The 18,832-nt window shown below is 37.5% G+C and overlaps 2 protein-coding genes and 1 long non-coding RNA gene across 4 annotated transcripts; all 3 read left to right on the top strand.

The window, feature by feature from the left end:
• The first annotated feature begins 446 nt into the window (after nt 1-446).
• Nucleotides 447-1,483, top strand: LOC144425762 (uncharacterized). Its single transcript, XR_013477641.1, has 2 exons — nt 447-572; nt 813-1,483. It is a non-coding gene; the product is annotated as an uncharacterized LOC144425762 (long non-coding RNA).
• Nucleotides 1,484-4,346: 2,863 nt separating this feature from the next.
• Nucleotides 4,347-18,617, top strand: LOC120334773 (cathepsin K-like). Of its 2 annotated transcripts, none has more exons than XM_078113308.1 (7): nt 4,347-4,490; nt 13,764-13,903; nt 14,348-14,545; nt 15,503-15,682; nt 16,237-16,402; nt 16,880-16,985; nt 18,040-18,617. In XM_078113308.1, the coding sequence occupies exons 1-7, from the start codon at nt 4,385-4,387 to the stop codon at nt 18,140-18,142; spliced, it is 999 nt and encodes a 332-aa protein (XP_077969434.1). In that variant the 5' UTR covers nt 4,347-4,384; the 3' UTR covers nt 18,143-18,617. The 2 variants fall into 2 exon arrangements, with proteins under 2 accessions (XP_077969434.1, XP_077969435.1); XM_078113309.1 differs by lacking the exon at nt 4,347-4,490 and adding an exon at nt 13,177-13,278 and having other exon boundaries at nt 18,040-18,612.
• LOC144424644 (cathepsin K-like) lies at nt 4,629-9,555 on the top strand. The gene is made up of 7 exons (XM_078114120.1): nt 4,629-4,650; nt 4,910-5,049; nt 5,435-5,632; nt 6,678-6,857; nt 7,259-7,424; nt 8,674-8,782; nt 9,251-9,555. Exons 1-7 carry the CDS (start codon nt 4,629-4,631, stop codon nt 9,351-9,353), a joined length of 918 nt encoding a protein of 305 aa, XP_077970246.1. The 3' UTR covers nt 9,354-9,555.
• Nucleotides 18,618-18,832: the final 215 nt, after the last annotated feature.

Here is an 18,832-nt window from a genome sequence, read left to right as displayed (position 1 = left end):
ACAGGTTGCTGGCGGTTTAGGCAGATCTTTGTGCTTTCTTTCGCTTTTTGTTTTCTTCACAAGGCTGCGAGAATTAGAAAGCGGTAATACTGTATGTTACTTGTTGCAAATCACGTTCACGAAATTTATATATCTATACTAAAAGGCTGTACCCGTTGCAGGCACCTTACAGGTACGGTACTGTACAGGTCGCAACTGCTATTTCGAACCAAAAAATAGTAGACAGAAGACAGTCATGCTTATGCAATCAAGGGTATCGGTAGCCTACCGTATGTCAGTACGGGAGAATTTGTCTTTGATACGATGTTGCATTTTTATTAAACAGAATCTATTAGTGAATTATTTTGGTAGACTAGCGATGTGTAAACGCTGCGCATATGGTATTTGCCGGTCTGAAAACCTGTACGGTACCACTGCCCTTCAAATGAAGTACCGGTACGGTAAGATTTGTGCCTTTCCCAAAGCCACATATTGACTGCCAAAAAGCAATGAGATGGATAAAGGAATGCAACAGGCCTCACAGTATATTCAATCTAGGAAAAATCACCAGAAATACCTTCGTGTATACCAAGGTAGGCCAACATAAATATTGTTTTCGATACCTATGATATATTCAATATGTTAATTCTTATATGAAATAAATTTTCATACAAGCAATGCGTTCCATCATGCATTTTCATGGAGGCGATGGACCAACTGATGAATACCCTGACCCTATATCAGAATTCTTGTCGCCCAACAGAGAAGCATCATCAAATTGTAAGGTAATGATTACTTATACCATAATTTAACTTTGGATCATAATTTAACAGGATCTGTCACCAGATACTTCATTTGATACAAAGACATGCAAATCTGACGAGAGTGAGAAAGGATTGTCAGGGATCCAACCAGATCTGCCCCCAGACTTTACTTGAAACTACCTCAAGTGCCGCTGATGAAAAAGACAGCGCTTTGTCAGACAGCAGAAAAATGTAAGCAAGCATCATCATCATTTTATTTTGGTTCTCTGGCATAAAACAACACAAAAAGTCAACATACAAACAAAATGCAGAGAAAAGTGGAAGTCGAGCATAACTTAAAATAGATTTCAAAAAGTACGCGACTACCTACCAGAAAAAGAAATAATAATAATAAAAGGTCACGAAAGAATTAACAAGATTCAGAATCTAAACTGCAACTGCAAAGCCACACCAAGCTGCTCCAGATACCAGAAGTTGGCCCTGCACTTGGTAGTAACTGTGGTGTGTGATGAATATCCTTATTTTGTTAGGTTGTTTTGCATTTATTACTGTCATATAAATCACAAATTGTTCATAATCACCTGATAATTTTAGAACCGAACCAAGTGGTGGGTGTTTGCCCATCTGACTATATAACAATGAGGTAGTGCCCAGTGAGAGCAATTCTTCCATATTATCAGGAGATGAAACCAGGCAGCTTTAATAAAATAACTCAGACGCTCCATTGCTTTCGTGGTTTTTGTTTGTTATGCCCAAAAGCATATATCTGGTGTGTATTTTTATCCTATACGGCACAATATCTGCAAAACTGTATAATTTTTTGTAGTAATTTTCTTGGATTTACTTGCTTGTTCCTTCATCATATATTTTTTATAATCTGTTATATTCTATTTCTACACTGAATGAATAAACTATATTGTAAAACCTATCAGATACCCGACTGTTTTTGGTTTAACCGGCATGATTGGAACTCTGGCTCGATCTAACTTCGTGGGATTAGCACCAACTACAGACGACAAAACTGTTGGATCTATTTTGTTCCCTCCATATAGGTTGTTACCAATGCTGGGGAAGGCTTGTACATGCTTGGCTCAGCGGAAAATCTTTTATTCCCCTTAATTTAATATGTTGGATAGTCTTGGTTAGTTCATTTAAACTATGTTATTCACTATAACATTATTGGTCTTGTAATTTTATGTGGTATGTAATCGATCATAATACTTCAATAAACCTGTTGAATCTAATCTTTCAATAGTATATTTGCACCCATCTTACTGAGCTAATAAATCTGTGTTTCTATGATACGACATAAACTTAAGTGGCCTCACCGTGCCTAGCATGTACAAATTGCATCAGAGACTTGGTGACTATTCGGCGACACCCCTATTTGAAGATGATGTGGTGGCAGACTGGCAGTGACTCCTGAACTTATCTGTAGCACTTGGCTTTGAAATTGACGACTGAACCATCATGAATGTATCTGAAAAAAATATTCACCTGTTCAAAATACAGATTTCTGTAGTTTGTGCAATGTTTCCAAGAATGTATTTAAAAGACTTTAAACTTCCCCTCAATCCCCTGCATTTCATTTGTTTCTATACTAAACCCACCAATTCAGCCCTAACTTGGACGCTATCTATCAGTCTATGAACTATAGGATATGATAACGGTAAGTTTAAATATTACCTTTCAATGAAAAGTATTGTATCCTTCTCCTGCTGGGCGAAAGAAAAGTTCTTGGAGAACCAAGTCATAGAAAAGTCATCTCTGAGTAACTTCATTTTTGTATGGTAAATAAGCTTTTAGAACTAAGTTAGGTACTGAATAGTGCATGATTGCCACCAGGTAACTAAGTTAACTATCAACTAAGTTAAGTACGTTAACGGCAATGTGAAGACGGAATAACGTTAATAATAGATCACTTGACAATATGTTGTAACGTTAGAAGCACGAAAATACCGCCATCACCAGTGAAATGCCATTCGAAGGCCTATAAAACGAGCAACGTACCACTCTATCGCCCTACACAAGCCTGAATATTTGCAATGTTTGTCTGAGCCACCAAAATCAAAACAATAAAGGTCAAAGGTCGGGGAAAGGTCCATGAAACTAGGAAGAACGGAAGGTTTTCTTGTTAAAGTAAAATCAGTTTTGCGTCTGGCATGGTGGCCCACCTCCAACTGCACTAGGGGCCTCCTTGGTCGGCCACGGGCAGATTATAAAAGAAATAATAAAACATAATATATTTATTATTTATTTAAGTGAATTGCCAGTTTTTTTCATTGCATTTGTAAAATGTAAACTGCGCCTACTAGTGGATTGTGCCTATACTGATAAAATGTAGTCCAATCATGCGTAACAAATAACCTTTGACACCATCATCATATGACTCGCTCTTATCGATAAGCTGTTTGCAATTTGCTCACATCAAATCACAATACGTCCTGCAATTTACTACGAAAAAACGACAGTAAATTTTACAAAAATTCATGTGATATTAGCATGGACGTCTTGACATAATTTAAAGTCATTTCAGTTGTATTTATAGTGTTATTTTGATTAGCAGATTTCAAAGTCCGTTAAGTTCAAACAATTCATGCTCAACAAAGTGAAAACACCCTGTAAAATAACTTTATCAAGCAATATAACTTGGAACAATGGGCAATTTTTTAGGAAAAGTAAAATTAAAATCAATCATCTTTGCGCCCGGCGTGGTGGCCTCCCCCTAACTGGTCTGGGGTCCTTTTGTTGAGCAGTGGAGCACTAGCTGCTATGTGTGGAATGAGATTTATACTTGAAATACGATGTGCATTGTGAAAGTTACGTACAAATTTATGTAAGCAAGCTCTATTATTAACAGTATGTAAACAACATCGCGTCGACTGTGTTACAATTGCGTCTACAAATACTGAGCAGATTTCAGTGTAATTTACTAATTAGGTTCATGATTATAGAATTTGATAAATTTTATAGAGTAAAATTAACAAAAGTGCCATCGGAAAATTGTCTATCTAATAAACTAGAAAAAATACAGTGTTGTTGGATTTTTATTATGGCAGAATAAATGTATAGTCCACCTATATTGTCTGTGGCGTATTCGTGAAGCGGGCACGATAATCCTTTAATGGTGCTCCCAAAGTATGCGAACCAAGATGGCGGACATCGGAACGTAACATGGGTAACAGGCTAGGATTAGGCGATAATTTTTTCCAATTTTCCTTATTATAGTCCTATTATCAGTTCGAAGACTAGCCAAGAGCCTCCCGTAGTATTTATACCTAAAATTATGGCCTAACCCTAACCTAGTACACATATTACATTCCGATGTCTGCCATCTTGGTTCGCATACTTCGGGAGCCCCCCTTTAATTTAGTACAGCGGTTCTCAAACAATGGAGAACGCTTGTTGTTGTAGTTATTTTTGGGGTGGATCGTAAGACTTAACGAATTCTAAAAAGAGGCGAGGGTTAAAAGCCTGATAATACTTTAATTTAGTAGATCAATGAGTCCGTAAGATAAATGACGAAGTGGAAAAATTCATTTTGGGACATTGCATTATTTTATAATTCTTTTATCAAACTCTTTCGTAATTTCTGACAGAATATTGAACGATAGATCTTTATAAATACCAATTGATTAGATATGAGAATCCTTGTTGTTGTTGCTGTATATTTTGCTGTCTGCTGTCTGTCGGTCTCTGCAAATAGACTTTTCCAGTCGGAGTGGGAAGCGTGGAAGACAGAACATGGTAAGTGAACACTGAATATTTTTGCATGGGATTATTTTGTAAAAGTCAAAAAATTGAATGCAAAATTAATACGATAATGACGCCATCCGACCTTGAGTAAATGAAATCGTCTTTTACGTCATCATCGAAATATTTGGTATGACGTCATCAACAATTTTCGGTATGGCGTCATCATAACTTTGGCTACAGAGAAATTGTATTTTAAAGTTCAATTAGGAATAAAAATTCTGCAAAAGCATTAAAATAATGACGTCATATGAATACTGACGACATGACATTTTTCTATGACGTCATCAATATTTTTTCTACAGGAAAATCGTACTCTGTAGCCCACGTGAGAATCAAAGTATTACAAGAATTAATAGACTACTGACGTCATCAACAATTTTTATATGACGTCATCAATATTTTCGTTACAGGGAAATCGTACTCGTACGAAGAAGTAAACAAAAGGCAATATATCTGGGAAAAGAATTTGAAGAAGGTTGTTGATCATAACATGGAAGCAGATAATGGAATCCATACCTTCAGACTTGGAATGAATCAGTTCGCTGATATGGTGAGTTCGAATTCGGTTCTAATTATCGAACAAAATAGAATATAGAATATATATTAGTTCGCTCATATATTATATACGACGCTATTTACGTCTCCCGCTCCGAATAAGTCCCTGTACAAGCAATTACTGATATTTAACGATATGTAAGGAGCTATTATCTCTCTGGTTCGAGATTTTTACCCTTTGATGCCAACAAAGCCAAGTCAAACTTTTCAAACACTGGGACCCCGCGCCCATTAGGTGATTTCCCTACATCCCTCCTATAGGGGTGCATACATCCACACCCCCTAAAATTTCAAACACCACTAAATAGCTGTTTGACAACTTTTCTGTTTTTCTATCGACCACCCTGTAAATTAGTTAATCGGTGTTAATCAAACTTTAGGACCAAGATGAACAACGAAGTTTTATTTCTGGCCACGTGACTTATTCAACCAATCAGGGCGAAGTGTGCAAAATCGTAAACATCACAAACGAAATAATTGACCAACTAGAAGACGATTCTGTCGACTGGCGAACTAAAGGACTTGTGACTCCTGTCAAGAATGGAGGGCCATGCGGAGGGTCGTGGGCTGATAGTGTGGTAAGTATCGTATTTAACGTACCATAAGGTGCACTTTGAGTACGTTTTTTGCTCAAAAAATTGATCATGCGCCTTATAAGAAGGTGCGCATAATGTATGGGTCCAGTTGCGCTTTATGCTGTTTTGGAGCTTTGTACGATAGCCTGTTACTCCTTAAAAACAGCTGCGTCTTATAGCGATTTTATAAGATAACAAGACGAAGAAGAAGAAGAACAAAACGATCCATAGGTTCACTTCGTGTTCAAAAATATGATCGGCACAATGTGATAAGTAATAAAAGTTGTGAAGCATTGAATATGACGCATGGGCGTAGCCAATGGAAGGGGGAGGATTGAAACGCCCTCTTTTAAAATTTACAAAAGAGAAAGCAATCTTCCGTATCATACATAACAATTTTTCGTTGCTTGAAACGCTATTTGGACACTCAAAACTCTTGAAAACCAACCCCGGATCCGCTAGCCGATTTCCAGCTACAGTTAAAATTTCAGAAACCCAACTTTGAAAATTCCTGGTTACGTCTCCGCTAAGAGGTAATTAATTAAGCATTGTATCTTGCCAATTGTGAATCGGTAGTTTGGTATCTAATAAATTCGGACCGAAAAAGATTCCACGCAAACTTTTGCTTTTTGTTGAGAGCAAATAAGTTTGAAGACGAATTTAGATTGGATTCCTAACCTTGCCCTCAGTTTATTTTTTCGCGTATCGAAATTACACATTGTGGATGCAGAATTAAGGGCGCTCCAGAAGTGTGAGTACCAATATGGAGGTAACTAATTTTGTTACACTTTACATCAAGTCGTGTGAAGAGATTGAAACCAATGAGCAGGAGGTATATTCATTTGGCTAACACAGACAATCCCCGAACTCGTAATAGAACTAAAATAAGGAAAATAGGAATAAAATTATGACTCAACCCTGACCTGGAACACATATTACGGAAGCACGAATTAATAGAGATAAAAATTACATTTCAGCGTGAGGAGAGATTATAAAGGAGTCTAACATTGAATCATATAAAGGTAACATAACAAAATCATTTTTCCAGACAGGCACACTGGAAGGTCAACATTTCAAAGCGACAGGAAAATTCGTGGGATTAAGCGACCAGAATTTAGTTGACTGCATAACTTATGGGTGCGAGAATGGCACCGTAGAACAAGCCTACGAATATATTATAAGAAATAAAGGAATTGACTCGGAGGAGGCTTATCCTTCAACGGGATTGGTAAGTTAGAGCAATTGTATGGTATTCCGCCATTTTGTTACTTCATTTTATGAAAATTCATGACTTTAATGATTGGTGTTTAGAGTTATAGGAAAGTGAGTCAATGCAATTTTATTATATTACTCCAAAAGTCTTTTTATGCTTTGCTAAGACCTAAAAGGCGGAAGAAGGGGGTGGGGGGCTAACTTTTCTGAGAGCTGAGTCTCCTTTACTTTGGATTGAGTGCCTGTAACTTTGCTCAGAAGTGAGTCTTCTTTACTTCTAACTGAGTGCTAGTTACTTTTCTCAGAGTTAAATCTTCTTTCCTTTTGAGTAAGTGCCCCTAACTTTGCTCAGAGATGAGTCTCTTATAAGTCTGAATGAGTGTTTCTAGCAAATCTTCTTTAAAAATCCATTTTTAGCCTTTGGGATGTCAATTCAAACGATCCGGCGTTGCTGCAATAATATCTGGGTGCGTCAGATTACCCAGTGGGGACGAAGCAACATTACAAAGAGCTGTGAAGGAGATTGGGCCGATATCTGTTTTAATTGACAACAGCCCACATTCATTCGTGATGTATCAGTCAGGTGCGTGCTGGCAGAATTGTTTAAATTTGATTCTACGCGGAATTAATTAGTAGTGTTGCTGTGTAACTCCCGAAACCCTGAGTCTCGATTCTAGTTAGGGATAGGAAAGGGGATAGGATTTACATATTTAATAAGACGGCTCAACCATATAGCGAACCACGGCCTCTCGTCCGGTTACCAGGTCGGGTATGGGATTAGTTAGCCAGTTATTTGTTTTTTCGTAAGCATGGACTTGATGGTGGATGAAGCCGTAACCGACCATGCGGTTACGTAAACCACCCTACGGCGGCGAGGAGTCAAGCAATCCTCTTGCACATGATCATCCCCGCATGGGATTTAAACCTGCGAACCCAAGAAGGGTAATCAGAGATGCGGGGGCGAGCGTATTCCTAACGCTTAGCACGATGCGCCACACCGCCGAGTCGAACCGACCGACCATGCGGTAACGTGAACCCCCCTACGGCGGCGAGGAGTCAAGCAATCCTCTCACACATGATCATCCCCGCATGGGATTTGAACCTGCGAACCCAAGAAGGGTAATCAGAGATGCGGTGGCGAGCGTATTCATAACGCTTTGCGTGATGCGCCACACCGCCGAGTCGAGTTAATCACTGCTTAAATACCCACTGGTCACAAAAGTAGTCAGGGAGGCTTGAGGAGCCGTGAAATTTTGCGGCATTTGAAGTAAGCCATGAATTTTTACGCTTTTTTCGAACCAATATACTCTATTCTTAAACTATTTGCTGAATATCGTACGTTTCATTGCTTGCTATCAAGAATCAATTTTACCAAATGAACCAACCGAGATAGATGAAATGCGCGCTTATACCTCTGATAACTTCGACAGCGAATTAAGTCTGTAAGTCTTTTATTTCTTATCACTTATCTTATATCTGGCTTTGCTTGGAGCAAAAGACACGTGTGAGTCTTATTACGTCATTATACCAAGAAAATGAGCATTGCTTTCTTATGTGTCCAAAAAATTCGCCGCAGAAAATTTCGCCGCACTGGGAAAATCGTCACAATAGTATTTTTCTGTGAAACAAGTCTTTGTGATAAGAACAGTAAGGTTTATGGGGTTAGGGTATGCTCTCTTTTTTACATAAAAGGGTACTTCAAAAACATAACCTATCAGAAATACTTGTTTTACAGCAAAATGCTCTTGCCGCGACTTCTCATGCGGCGATTTTTCCGGTGCGGCGAAATTTCCTGCGGTGAATTTTCCTAGAACCGCTTTTTTTTCTTGTAGGAGTCTACTACAGCAATGAATGCAGTGAAACAAACCTAAACCACGCTATGTTGATCGTTGGATATGGAACAACGGATTCGGGAGAGGAGTATTGGATTGCTAGGAATAAGTGAGTTTATATTTGTGGTGTGGTTTTTGAGATTTTTTGTTTTTGTTCTGAACAACGCTTTATTTAAGTAGTCACTGATACATAAGGATTCACTGTTTAAGGAATAACTGGAATCTTGCCTACGATGGTGACATTTTATTTTTGTTTTCATTGCAAATGGGGTTTAGACAGTGATGGGAATCAAATTTTTTTGTCAGTCGGTTCCATCACAAAAGTTATGTTTTTCGGCCGGTTTTGTTACAAGGTATTTTTTGTAATGCTAACCGGTTCGCTGATCTCAAAAAAATCCGTGAGATTGTTTAGTAGATTAGGTTTCTAGCAAGGTTTCTAGTGTTTTTTGACGGTATTTCACTGTTTTTGCACGTTTTGGCGAGGTTTCTAGTGTTTTGACGGGTTTTCACTGTTTTTGCAAGTTTTGACAAGGTTTCTAATGTTATGAACTTTCACTATCTTCAATTATTTTCTCAGTTGGGGAGAAGTGTGGGGAATGGGAGGATACATGATGATGTCACGGAACAGAGGAAATAACTGCGGAATCGCAAGCAGTGCAACTTACCCTTTGACCCCTTAATATGAGGAAGCTAGAATTATACATAAAACTTCCGCAATTTGATTCGTCGATATAAGTGGCCTACAAACCAAACTATTGCTGTGAAACCTTTTCATATTAAACTTTATATGATAGTTTTTACTCTGAAATAAGATAAAAATATTGAACTTGGATTGACTTAATCATGGGTTTCGCTGCTTGATAACCAGTATTGGTTTTCCGCGTCTCCTTCTTTTATTCTGTTTGTATAGACTGTATTTACATGATGGTAAAAAATAAAATACTAAATGCTGATTGAAGTGAACGTATAGCAGAGCATAGTGTATTGTAAATCTTAAAGTATCTTTCTTGAAATAAAAAGAAATAAAGAATCAAATGCATGGACACGAACATCAAATAACTAATTCGTACATCGCAACGTCAGCAGAATAACAGACAAATGTTAAAACAATTATAACGAATGCTTTAAAAATACACCGAATGTCATGTAAAGGTGTGCCGTTATTATTAGGTCGTGCTGGGTGCGTAGATCCCAGGAAAAATTTGAAAAAAAAAGCTTTTTTCTTTAAGTACAGAATAGAGAGTTTCATGGAAACCCCGAACACAGTAATAACAGGAGTATCCTTGTATCACATTGCTGCACACTAACACAAATATGTTTCTATAACGTTTGAATAATGTTTGTCTGGAGAAGTCTGACCCTGGTCAGACAAAACGTTACAAAAACAGGCGCTCCAGAAGTGTTTGTACTAATATGGAGGTAACTAATTTTGTTCGCCTACGTTACATCAAATTGTGTAAAGGGATTGAAATCTATGGGCAGGGGGTTAATTCCCTTGGTAACACAAACAGTCCCCGAATTCGTAATAGAACTAAAAAAATAAAATCGGAATGAGAATTATGCTCTAACCCTAACCTGGTACAACACTACGGAAGAAAAAAAAACATATTTGTGATAGTATGCAGCAAGACTTATTCATTATGAATAATGTTTGTCGAAAGAAGTCTGCCCCTGATCAGACAAAACGTTACTGAAATATATTTGTGTTAGTGCGCTGTAAAACACTTGAAAGACACTTGAATCACTTATTTTCATTCACAGAAATTGTAAAAAAGTTGACCCAGTCATTTGAAATCCATCCCACGCGGGAAAACAAAAACTGGCATTAACAAACAATTTTCAACATTGGGTCCTATAAGTCAAGTTAAGTTTATTTTTTTCCAACCAGTAAAACATATCACTACGAGCTCAAATGACGAGAAAATGATAATTACACAATTTAACTGGGGAAGGGATGTCGCGGGCAACAAAAGCTGGTTATCAAGCTGCGATACCCAAGATTCTAATATCTACTTTAAAAAGGTTAAAAGTTTTGTTGAAACTACTAATATCACGGTGAGTACCGTATGAATTATCTCACTAACACCGCTTATTAGAAATGGATAATTAGTAGAGGGTATATTAAAGTATATTGCGTCTTTCGATGAGTCTTTTATATGATATTCAAAAATGTTTTGTTTAATTAAATTTATTATGCAGAAAATCGTTTAGCTCAGAGGTGGGAAAAGTTTTTGGACAGGGGCCAGTGATACAAAAGAAAAAGTGGAGCAAGCCTCATGCCAAAACTATATATAATTGCAATCTCAACAAATTCCTTGAGCTATGTTTTAGTTTGGTTGTAGCAGCATCAGGAAGGCTAGATTGAATTACCTAAAGGGTCGGATTTAGCCCGCGAGTCATAGTGTACCGATGTTAGGTTTAGATTACACTGAAGGTTTGGGAGAAAATGAATCTTGGAGAATTTTGTTCAAGTGGCTGCGCCACAACTTAGATATTGAATCTTTTCCTAGTCGTCTATTTATGTTCTTCATTACATAGCCTTTTGCAACACAAGACTCGACAATATTCGAATAATATTTCAGTGTTATGCAGCTAGCCAACCATGCATATCAAATAACCTTTTACACCAAACATCATATGACTCGCGTGCTATTGATTGTTTGCAATTAGCGCGTGATAAAGTCTCGCTATAAAACAAACAAGGAAAATTAACCAACAGAACGGTTATCATTAGAATATTGTTATGAAGACAATATTCAATATATCTTAACCAGGTTTGTTTTATTTTAATCAGTGTTTATTTGAGTTTTTACTTTCACTTCATTCAATACACCTTTAAGGGCCATAATCAGTTTGAAACTTGAAATATTTTGGGATTTTATGAACGCTGTGTAAATATTGGTACTTTTGTCAGTGTGATATAACTCAAGAGCAATAGGCGAAGAGAATTATGAGATATTAAAAGAGAACCATTATCTTGCTAAGGTCAAGACGCGAATTTGACTTCAATTGAGGCTCTAGAACAGGAGTTCCCAAACCAGGGGTCGCGACCCCAAATTGGGTCGGAGTGAAGTAGGTAGGGTCGCAAACAGGTCATGGGGTCGCTGAGGTAGGGTAGAGAATGAATGTACAAATCATCTAAGATTCGACAAACTATGTTAAATGTAGCAGTTTGTACCATGGCTTACTGTAAAACAGGCTCATAAACATCGCTCTTTGCTCTTGATATAGAAAATGTAGGTGCTTATTGTGACATCACTGTTTGGTTTTAGCTCATTTTACTTAATACCATCAAATGACCAAACTTAAAACTCCAGTGAAAGAAGCTCTAAAGTTTCATAAACAATCTATATATATATTGACCTGGGGTCGCACTGGACACATGAAAGTTGTCCTCGGGGTTGTTCTGAAAAAATCTTGGGAACCCCTGCTCTAGAATTACTTTCAGATTCCATTAAACGACGCCGTTTTTTCTGGCAATTTGTAAATATTGCTTATCCTGAAGCGTTGCTTACGATTGTTATCATAAGGTTTTAGCAGTGTGTACTGGTTACCGGTGAAGGTGTAACTAGCGACTTTGCAGCAAGTAAATCGTGTTTTTATAGAGTGAAGTTGTGTTTTTTTAGAATGCATATGAAAACAAATAACTGGCTAACTAATCTAATACCCGACACTAACTGGTAATAAGGACGTCGTAGGGGGTCATATGATTAAGCCGTCTTTTAATTGCCGATTTAACAATGTGTACTGGTTATCGACGAAGGTGTAACTAGCGGCTTCGCAGCAGGTTATTGGACACGTTTAGTGGACATAACGATCGTTTCAATATTATGTTGTTATTGTTATTTGTCTCCATCATTTTGAAAAAGCCCTTTTCTCTTCGAATAGTGGACCAATTGCTTTGAAATTTTCAGTGGTTGAAGATAAAATTTTTCTCCAGAAGGCTATTACTTTTTTTCTCGCTATGACGTCATCAAAATTATTGCCATTGGGTGAGAGCAGTAGTTGGTGCGTATAAATATTTTGAAACATAGGATTTCTAGGCGAATTGTACTTGATACTGTAGCCAGAATATATAAAACTTTAGGCAAGTGATTGGTGCAGACTTCTGGGGTCTAGTGAAGTAAACGCCGTAACTGGTTAAATACCACACAGCATTCCTTTTCACACGACATTTGTGTCCAACTTTTGAACCTCAGATTCAAGGGAAATGAGCTATGTTAGGTTCGATTTTTGCCGGACATTTCGAACCTAACCTAAAACAAAATGAGAAAAATGGTGGTGGACAATGTCCATTTCTCCTTATAAATACCTCCTTGAAATAAGAGATTTTTGTCCTGTTGTTGCACTCATTTTCTAATCTATTTTATTCTTCCACCTTCCAATATATTATGATAAAAAGAATCGTAGAAAACAGCGCAGAGGTGTGCCAATAATTGGATATAATTGTATTCCCTGTTAACATTTTTAACTATTTCATTGTATATTATACTTAATAGGCAAGCATGATTATGAGAGTTATATTCATATTAGTTATCAGCATAACTGCAGTTTATGCAAACACAATTTTACAGTCGGAATGGGAAACGTGGAAATCTGAACATGGTAAGTGAACACTGAATATTATAGTGTGTAATTAAATTTATTTAACGTCTCTGTAATTAAAATATGAACATAGAAGGGGAACTTTAAATGCAGTAGTGATGTATTGAATTTACCTATTGGCAATAAAAAATGCAAGACTTTTTTATTGTTGTTGCAGTTAAAATATTCAAATTACAGGTAAAATGACGCCATAAGTCACGTGACACATGACGTAATCAAAGAATAGTCAATACACCAGATTGACTTCCAACTAAAGAGTATATGAATATAACTTCATATATTTCAAATGAAAAATCAATTGCAAATACGTATGCGCATTATTTACGTAATAAGTATATTGACGTCATCAATCATCTTCGTTTGGCGTCATCAAAAAAAAATTAATCGATCCGTCATCAACAAATCTCGTTATGGCGTCATCGAAAAATTTTCGTCAGACGTCATCAACAAATATCGTTATGACGTCATCAACATTTTCGCTACAGGGAAATCGTACTCGTACGAAGAAGAAAACAAAAGGCAATATATCTGGGAAAAGAATTTGAAGAAAGTTGTTGATCATAACATGGAAGCAGATAATGGAATCCATACCTTCAGACTTGGAATGAATCAGTTCGCTGATATGGTTAGTTTGAATTCGGTTCGAATATGCAATAAAATAGAATATAGAATATATAACAGTTTGCTGATATTGTGAGATTCGATCGAAGTCCGGTTAAATACCGTGCAAGTCTCACTGATATTTAGAAAAATGTCATTTTTTTCAGTGATTTTAATATTTCCTCCAGAGCGGTGCAGTCGGAGTCCAAGTTTCCGTGCTTTTATTGATATTGGAGTCAAAGCCGTTGTCAAAATTGGAGTTTCCGGATTTTAAAAATTCTGACCTTGACTCCGCAGCTCCGAGTAAATCTAATTTTGATAACGAAAACTTTCGTCCTATTCAAGTCCTCTTCAATAGAATCTTAAGAACGCTTAGTAAATCTAATACTTTTTGAGTTCAGCAGGAAATTTTGACTCCGTCACTTCCCGCCTGCCTATCCTTATAAAAGTAATTTTTTGTTAATTTTAGGATGAAGAAGAATGGCGAAATCTCGTTTCGAGTCACGTGACTAAATTAACCAATCAGGATGAAGTATGTAAAATCGTAAACAACACGAACGAAATAATTGACCAATCAGAAGACGATTCCGTCGACTGGCGAACGAAAGGATTTGTGACTCCTGTCAGGAATGGTGGGGCTTGTGGAGCATCCTGGGCTAACAGTGTGGTAAGATATGCACCGTCGTCACTTTAGGCCAGTGGTTCTCAACCTTTTTACTCATCGATTTTAATCGGTAAGTATGTTGATAGGTATTTGTCTGTTTGTCTGTCTGTTAGATGCACGCGATATCTCACGAAAGCGAGATTTGATCTGCTGCAGATTTCGCATGTGCATTCATCATATCTCGTACCAGAAGCGTATTGATTTTGGGCAAATTATGTCGTATAATTAGCGAGTTATTAATTAATTAGTGATGGGACACAAGGTGTCACTATGGAGTAAGAGCGCTGTTTTGGGGGATCCCCTAACTTTCGATCGATAAGTCTTCGGTCTCTAACTGATATTCTCGTTTATTGCATTCCTGCATTTGCCTTTTTTGAAAACATTTACATTCTCTTTACTGTGCGTAAAATCTGCTTTTTCAATTTTTCGTTAGGTAGCCTACTAGTTGCCGATACGCGTAAATCCTACAACGCCCAACTGGCATTTATGAGTTTCAAATGTAATTGGTATGCATTACAAAAAGAGAGCGTTTCTCTCTTGGTTCGCCATATGATGATTAGACGTTTTATCGGATCCACTTCCACCCGTGATAAATATGTAGATCCTAATATATCTATAAGTAAAGTTGCGGGCGAGCACTGAATAGCAAAGAGATGGAATTTTGGCACAGTCTTACAGAGAGTACCTGGTTTATAGGTAAACGATGGACATGTTAGCTATTTGACCTCCGTTAACATATTATAGGGTGTAAATTTCTTTAAATTGAAAAGGAAATTTATCGCTACCATATATTGTTTTGGCTCTCACAGATGTATTAAAAGAAGTAAAAATACTCAACAATTACTGATTAAAAACAACAAACCTGGTAAAGATATATTGAGAACTGACTTCATAACGAAATTGTAATTGTGACTCCATGGATACCCTGAAGAATTGAGTATTGCTCTCTTGTTTTTCTAGACAGGAACACTGGAAGGCCAACACTTCAAGAATACGGGAAAGCTGGTCGCACTGAGTGAGCAAAACCTAATTGACTGTACATCGAGCGGTTGCAGAGGAGGAACTGTGGAACAAGCTTATGCTTATATTATAAACAACAAAGGCATCGACTCGGAGGCTTCGTACCCGTCTACGGGAATGGTAAATGGTAGCTTTATATCAGTGGTTCTCTAACCAAATTATACCGGTATCTTAACTACACGTATCGGTACCGGGATCGGTTCCTTACGGGCGCTCCCACTCCCTGCGAATATCCTTCCGCTTCTAGTTTTGCCCCCCGGTCAATCAACTTTGGAAGCCACTGCTTAAATTATCTTTAATTATGCCTTGTTTATTTCATCGATTGGCGTGCCGTGATAAGCGTCATGGGCGCGCTTGCCATGACACCCCTAATTCAAAAAGTTCGCAGAATCGCTACAAATAATTTTTATTAATTTTGAAGAGGACATCACACAAAATTAGGAGACCACAGGAAGTTTCGAAAGAACTGAAGGTAATAGCGAAAAATGCAATTTAACCACTGAAAATTTAAAAGCAAATTGGTCTAATCAATGAGAAAAACGATTGTTTGTGACAAGAAGATAAATACCAACAAGAACAACAACAACATAATAACAAAACGATTTATATGTACATTTTGTTTCCAATAAGATATTCTCTAAACGGCCGTTAACTTTGTGATTGCAAACTTTCAGCCTGGAGAATGTCATTTCACTCCTTCTGGAATAGGAGCAACAATGTCCGGATGCGTTGAATTACCTAATGGAGATGAAGCAACGTTGCAAAGAGCTGTGAAGGAGATTGGACCGATATCCGTTGTAGTTGACGCAAGCCAGCCATCGTTTCAACTATATAAGTCTGGTGGGCGCAGTACAACCCTCTTCATAGAGAGATTCCCCCCTCCTCTCCAAAATAATCTTTAAACTCTCGCTATTTTTCTTAAAATGTGACACCGCACTTTAATTCCCTGACTTAAACATAATCATTTTTGAATGTCCAGAAAGTGGCGCATATACCAGGAAACATGGGTTGTCAAATACATAACATATTTTTATAAGTTATAACTCGTTTTTTACCACCCTCTAAATTCAAATTTGTAAGAGCTGCCGGACATGTCCAGTGGCGTATCGACATAAAATGGCGTCAATGGAAAAGTTTCAATATGCGCCCCCTTGAATGTTAGTCGACAATTTTTCTAAATCATCGTTTTTGAAATTTGTATGATATTTGGGTAAAAAATACGATTTTCATTTATTTCCACTTTTTAATTAGTTTATTGAAACATTTCACGATTAAATTCTGTCTTAAATTTTAATCATCGGCGTTTTCTGTTTCCAGGGGTCTACTACAGTACAGAATGCAGTTCTACAAAACTCGATCACGCTATGTTGATCGTTGGATACGGAACTATGGATTCACATGATTACTGGATTGTTCGAAATAAGTGAGTATAACGATGCCTAGCTTGGTACCTCTGTAGTATGCGAACCAACATGGCGGACACCGGAACGTAGTATGTGTACCAGGTTAGCGTTAGGACATAATTTCAGGTACAAATACTACGGGAGTCGATTGGCTAGTCCACGAACTCGTAATAGAACTAAAATAAGGAAAATTGGTATAAAATTATGGCTTAAGCCTAACCTGGTACACATACTACGTTGGTTCGCATACTATGGGAGTACCCCCAGGTCTATGTCGTGTCGGCCGTTGATTGGTCGCGTGGCATGTTGGCTACGATATAATATTAAGTTCTCATATTTAGTCACTCTATTTTCAACCTCCGGACCGCAAACAACTTGATCGCAACAAGCAAGCATTATGCCTTATCATGTGTTAGGTTGGAAAAATTAAAAATATATGTATTACACAATCAAGATTTGACACGTGTTAACTCGAGTCTTGGAAGCCAACAGTTTTAAGAAAGCGCAGTTTCGGCACGTCAGGAGAGTCATAGGGAAATAATATCACGCACCGTACATGAGTTGTTTTTTATATAATCTGGCGAATTTTTGTCATTTTTATGGTCCGGAAATTAGAAATAGCTTGTTCGACTAGTTGCGAGAAAAGCGATTTTTTTACCTGACAACAACAATTTAACAAAAAGGAGCTTTCGTTAAATCATAGTCTAACTTTTTCCAATAAAATAAGATATAAATTACAACTGTTGTTGCTATAAGTCAGGGCTTCCTAAAAACATTTAAGCTCGCGACCCCTTCCAATATATTACCTTTTTCCGCGGCCCCCCGTTAAGTCAGAATTGTTATGGCGCCGCTTCTCGGGTCGCACGATGAAAGTCGGCAATGTTAGGTAGTCTCTGATCCTATGTGTTGTCTCGAAACTGTGAGATTTATGTTTTATACAGTTTTAATAAATGGTTTTGTGCCCTCTTTCCAAACGTCGCCCATGGCACGTCCATTACTTCCATACCCTAGATACACGGAGCTTGTGAGCCAATCAATTTCATACAACATTAATATTTTCTCATTTTTTTACAGCTGGGGAGCTGAGTGGGGAATGAAAGGCTACATTCTGATGTCACGGAACAGAGGAAATAACTGTGGAATCGCAAGCAGTGCAACTTACCCTTTGACCCCTTAATATAAGGAAACTGGAATTGTACATAAAACTTCCGCAATTTAATTCTTACTCATTGTAGGACGATTTTGATCAAATGATATTAATAACTTTCTAATATACATTACTGTTTAATGACAGCGTATGATTTTAAAAACATACAGAAAACAGAATAGAATATATATCGAGGATAAAAGTCGATGAGTCAGCCCTATGTAGGGCTCCAGAATCGGTACTCCCGTAGTATGTGTACCAGGTTAGGGTTAGGCCATAATTTAATTCCGATTTCCCTTATTTTAGTTCCATTAAGAGTTCAAGGACTGTCTGTGCCAAGTGATTAGACCCCTCCGCTTCAGTCCTTTTACACAACTTGATGTAAAGTAGGCGAACAAAATTAGTTACTTCCATATTGGTACAAATACTTCTGGAGCGGCCCAGAATCAGTGCCGGTGAGTAAATGTGAATCCGCCTTAACATTGTCTAATCAGCAAATAGCACGATGTAACGATTGAAATTTTGGCGGCCGCTGAGACGATTTTCAGACATTGACGCTCTTTTTAGTCGTTATTGCAGCAAGTTTTAGTTGTGTTTTCGAAAGGGGATATCATTATCAGAAACTCGCCCTGGGCAGCAGAATACTTCTGTCTAATCAGCAAGATAGCACAATGTAACGATTGAAATTTCGGCGGCCGCTGAGACAGATTTTCAGACATT

The sequence above is a fragment of the Styela clava genome, chromosome 1 (genome assembly GCF_964204865.1).
Source record: "Styela clava chromosome 1, kaStyClav1.hap1.2, whole genome shotgun sequence".
NCBI lineage: Eukaryota > Metazoa > Chordata > Ascidiacea > Stolidobranchia > Styelidae > Styela > Styela clava.
The sequence above is the reverse complement of the archived record's forward strand: the minus strand, read 5'-3'. Positions and strand labels throughout refer to the sequence as shown.

Excerpts from the sequence above, each read along its gene's own strand:
- LOC120334773 (XM_078113308.1), top strand. The coding sequence starts at position 4,385 with ATGAGAATCCTTGTTGTTGTTGCTGTATATTTTGCTGTCTGCTGTCTG. Across the intron at positions 15,683-16,236 it reads CGTACCCGTCTACGGGAATG|CCTGGAGAATGTCATTTCAC; the intron begins GTAAATGGTAGC and ends GCAAACTTTCAG. Across the intron at positions 16,403-16,879 it reads GTTTCAACTATATAAGTCTG|GGGTCTACTACAGTACAGAA; the intron begins GTGGGCGCAGTA and ends TTCTGTTTCCAG.
- LOC144424644 (XM_078114120.1), top strand. The coding sequence starts at position 4,629 with ATGACGTCATCAACAATTTTCG. Across the intron at positions 4,651-4,909 it reads GACGTCATCAACAATTTTCG|GGAAATCGTACTCGTACGAA; the intron begins GTATGGCGTCAT and ends TTTTCGTTACAG. Across the intron at positions 5,633-6,677 it reads GGTCGTGGGCTGATAGTGTG|ACAGGCACACTGGAAGGTCA; the intron begins GTAAGTATCGTA and ends TCATTTTTCCAG.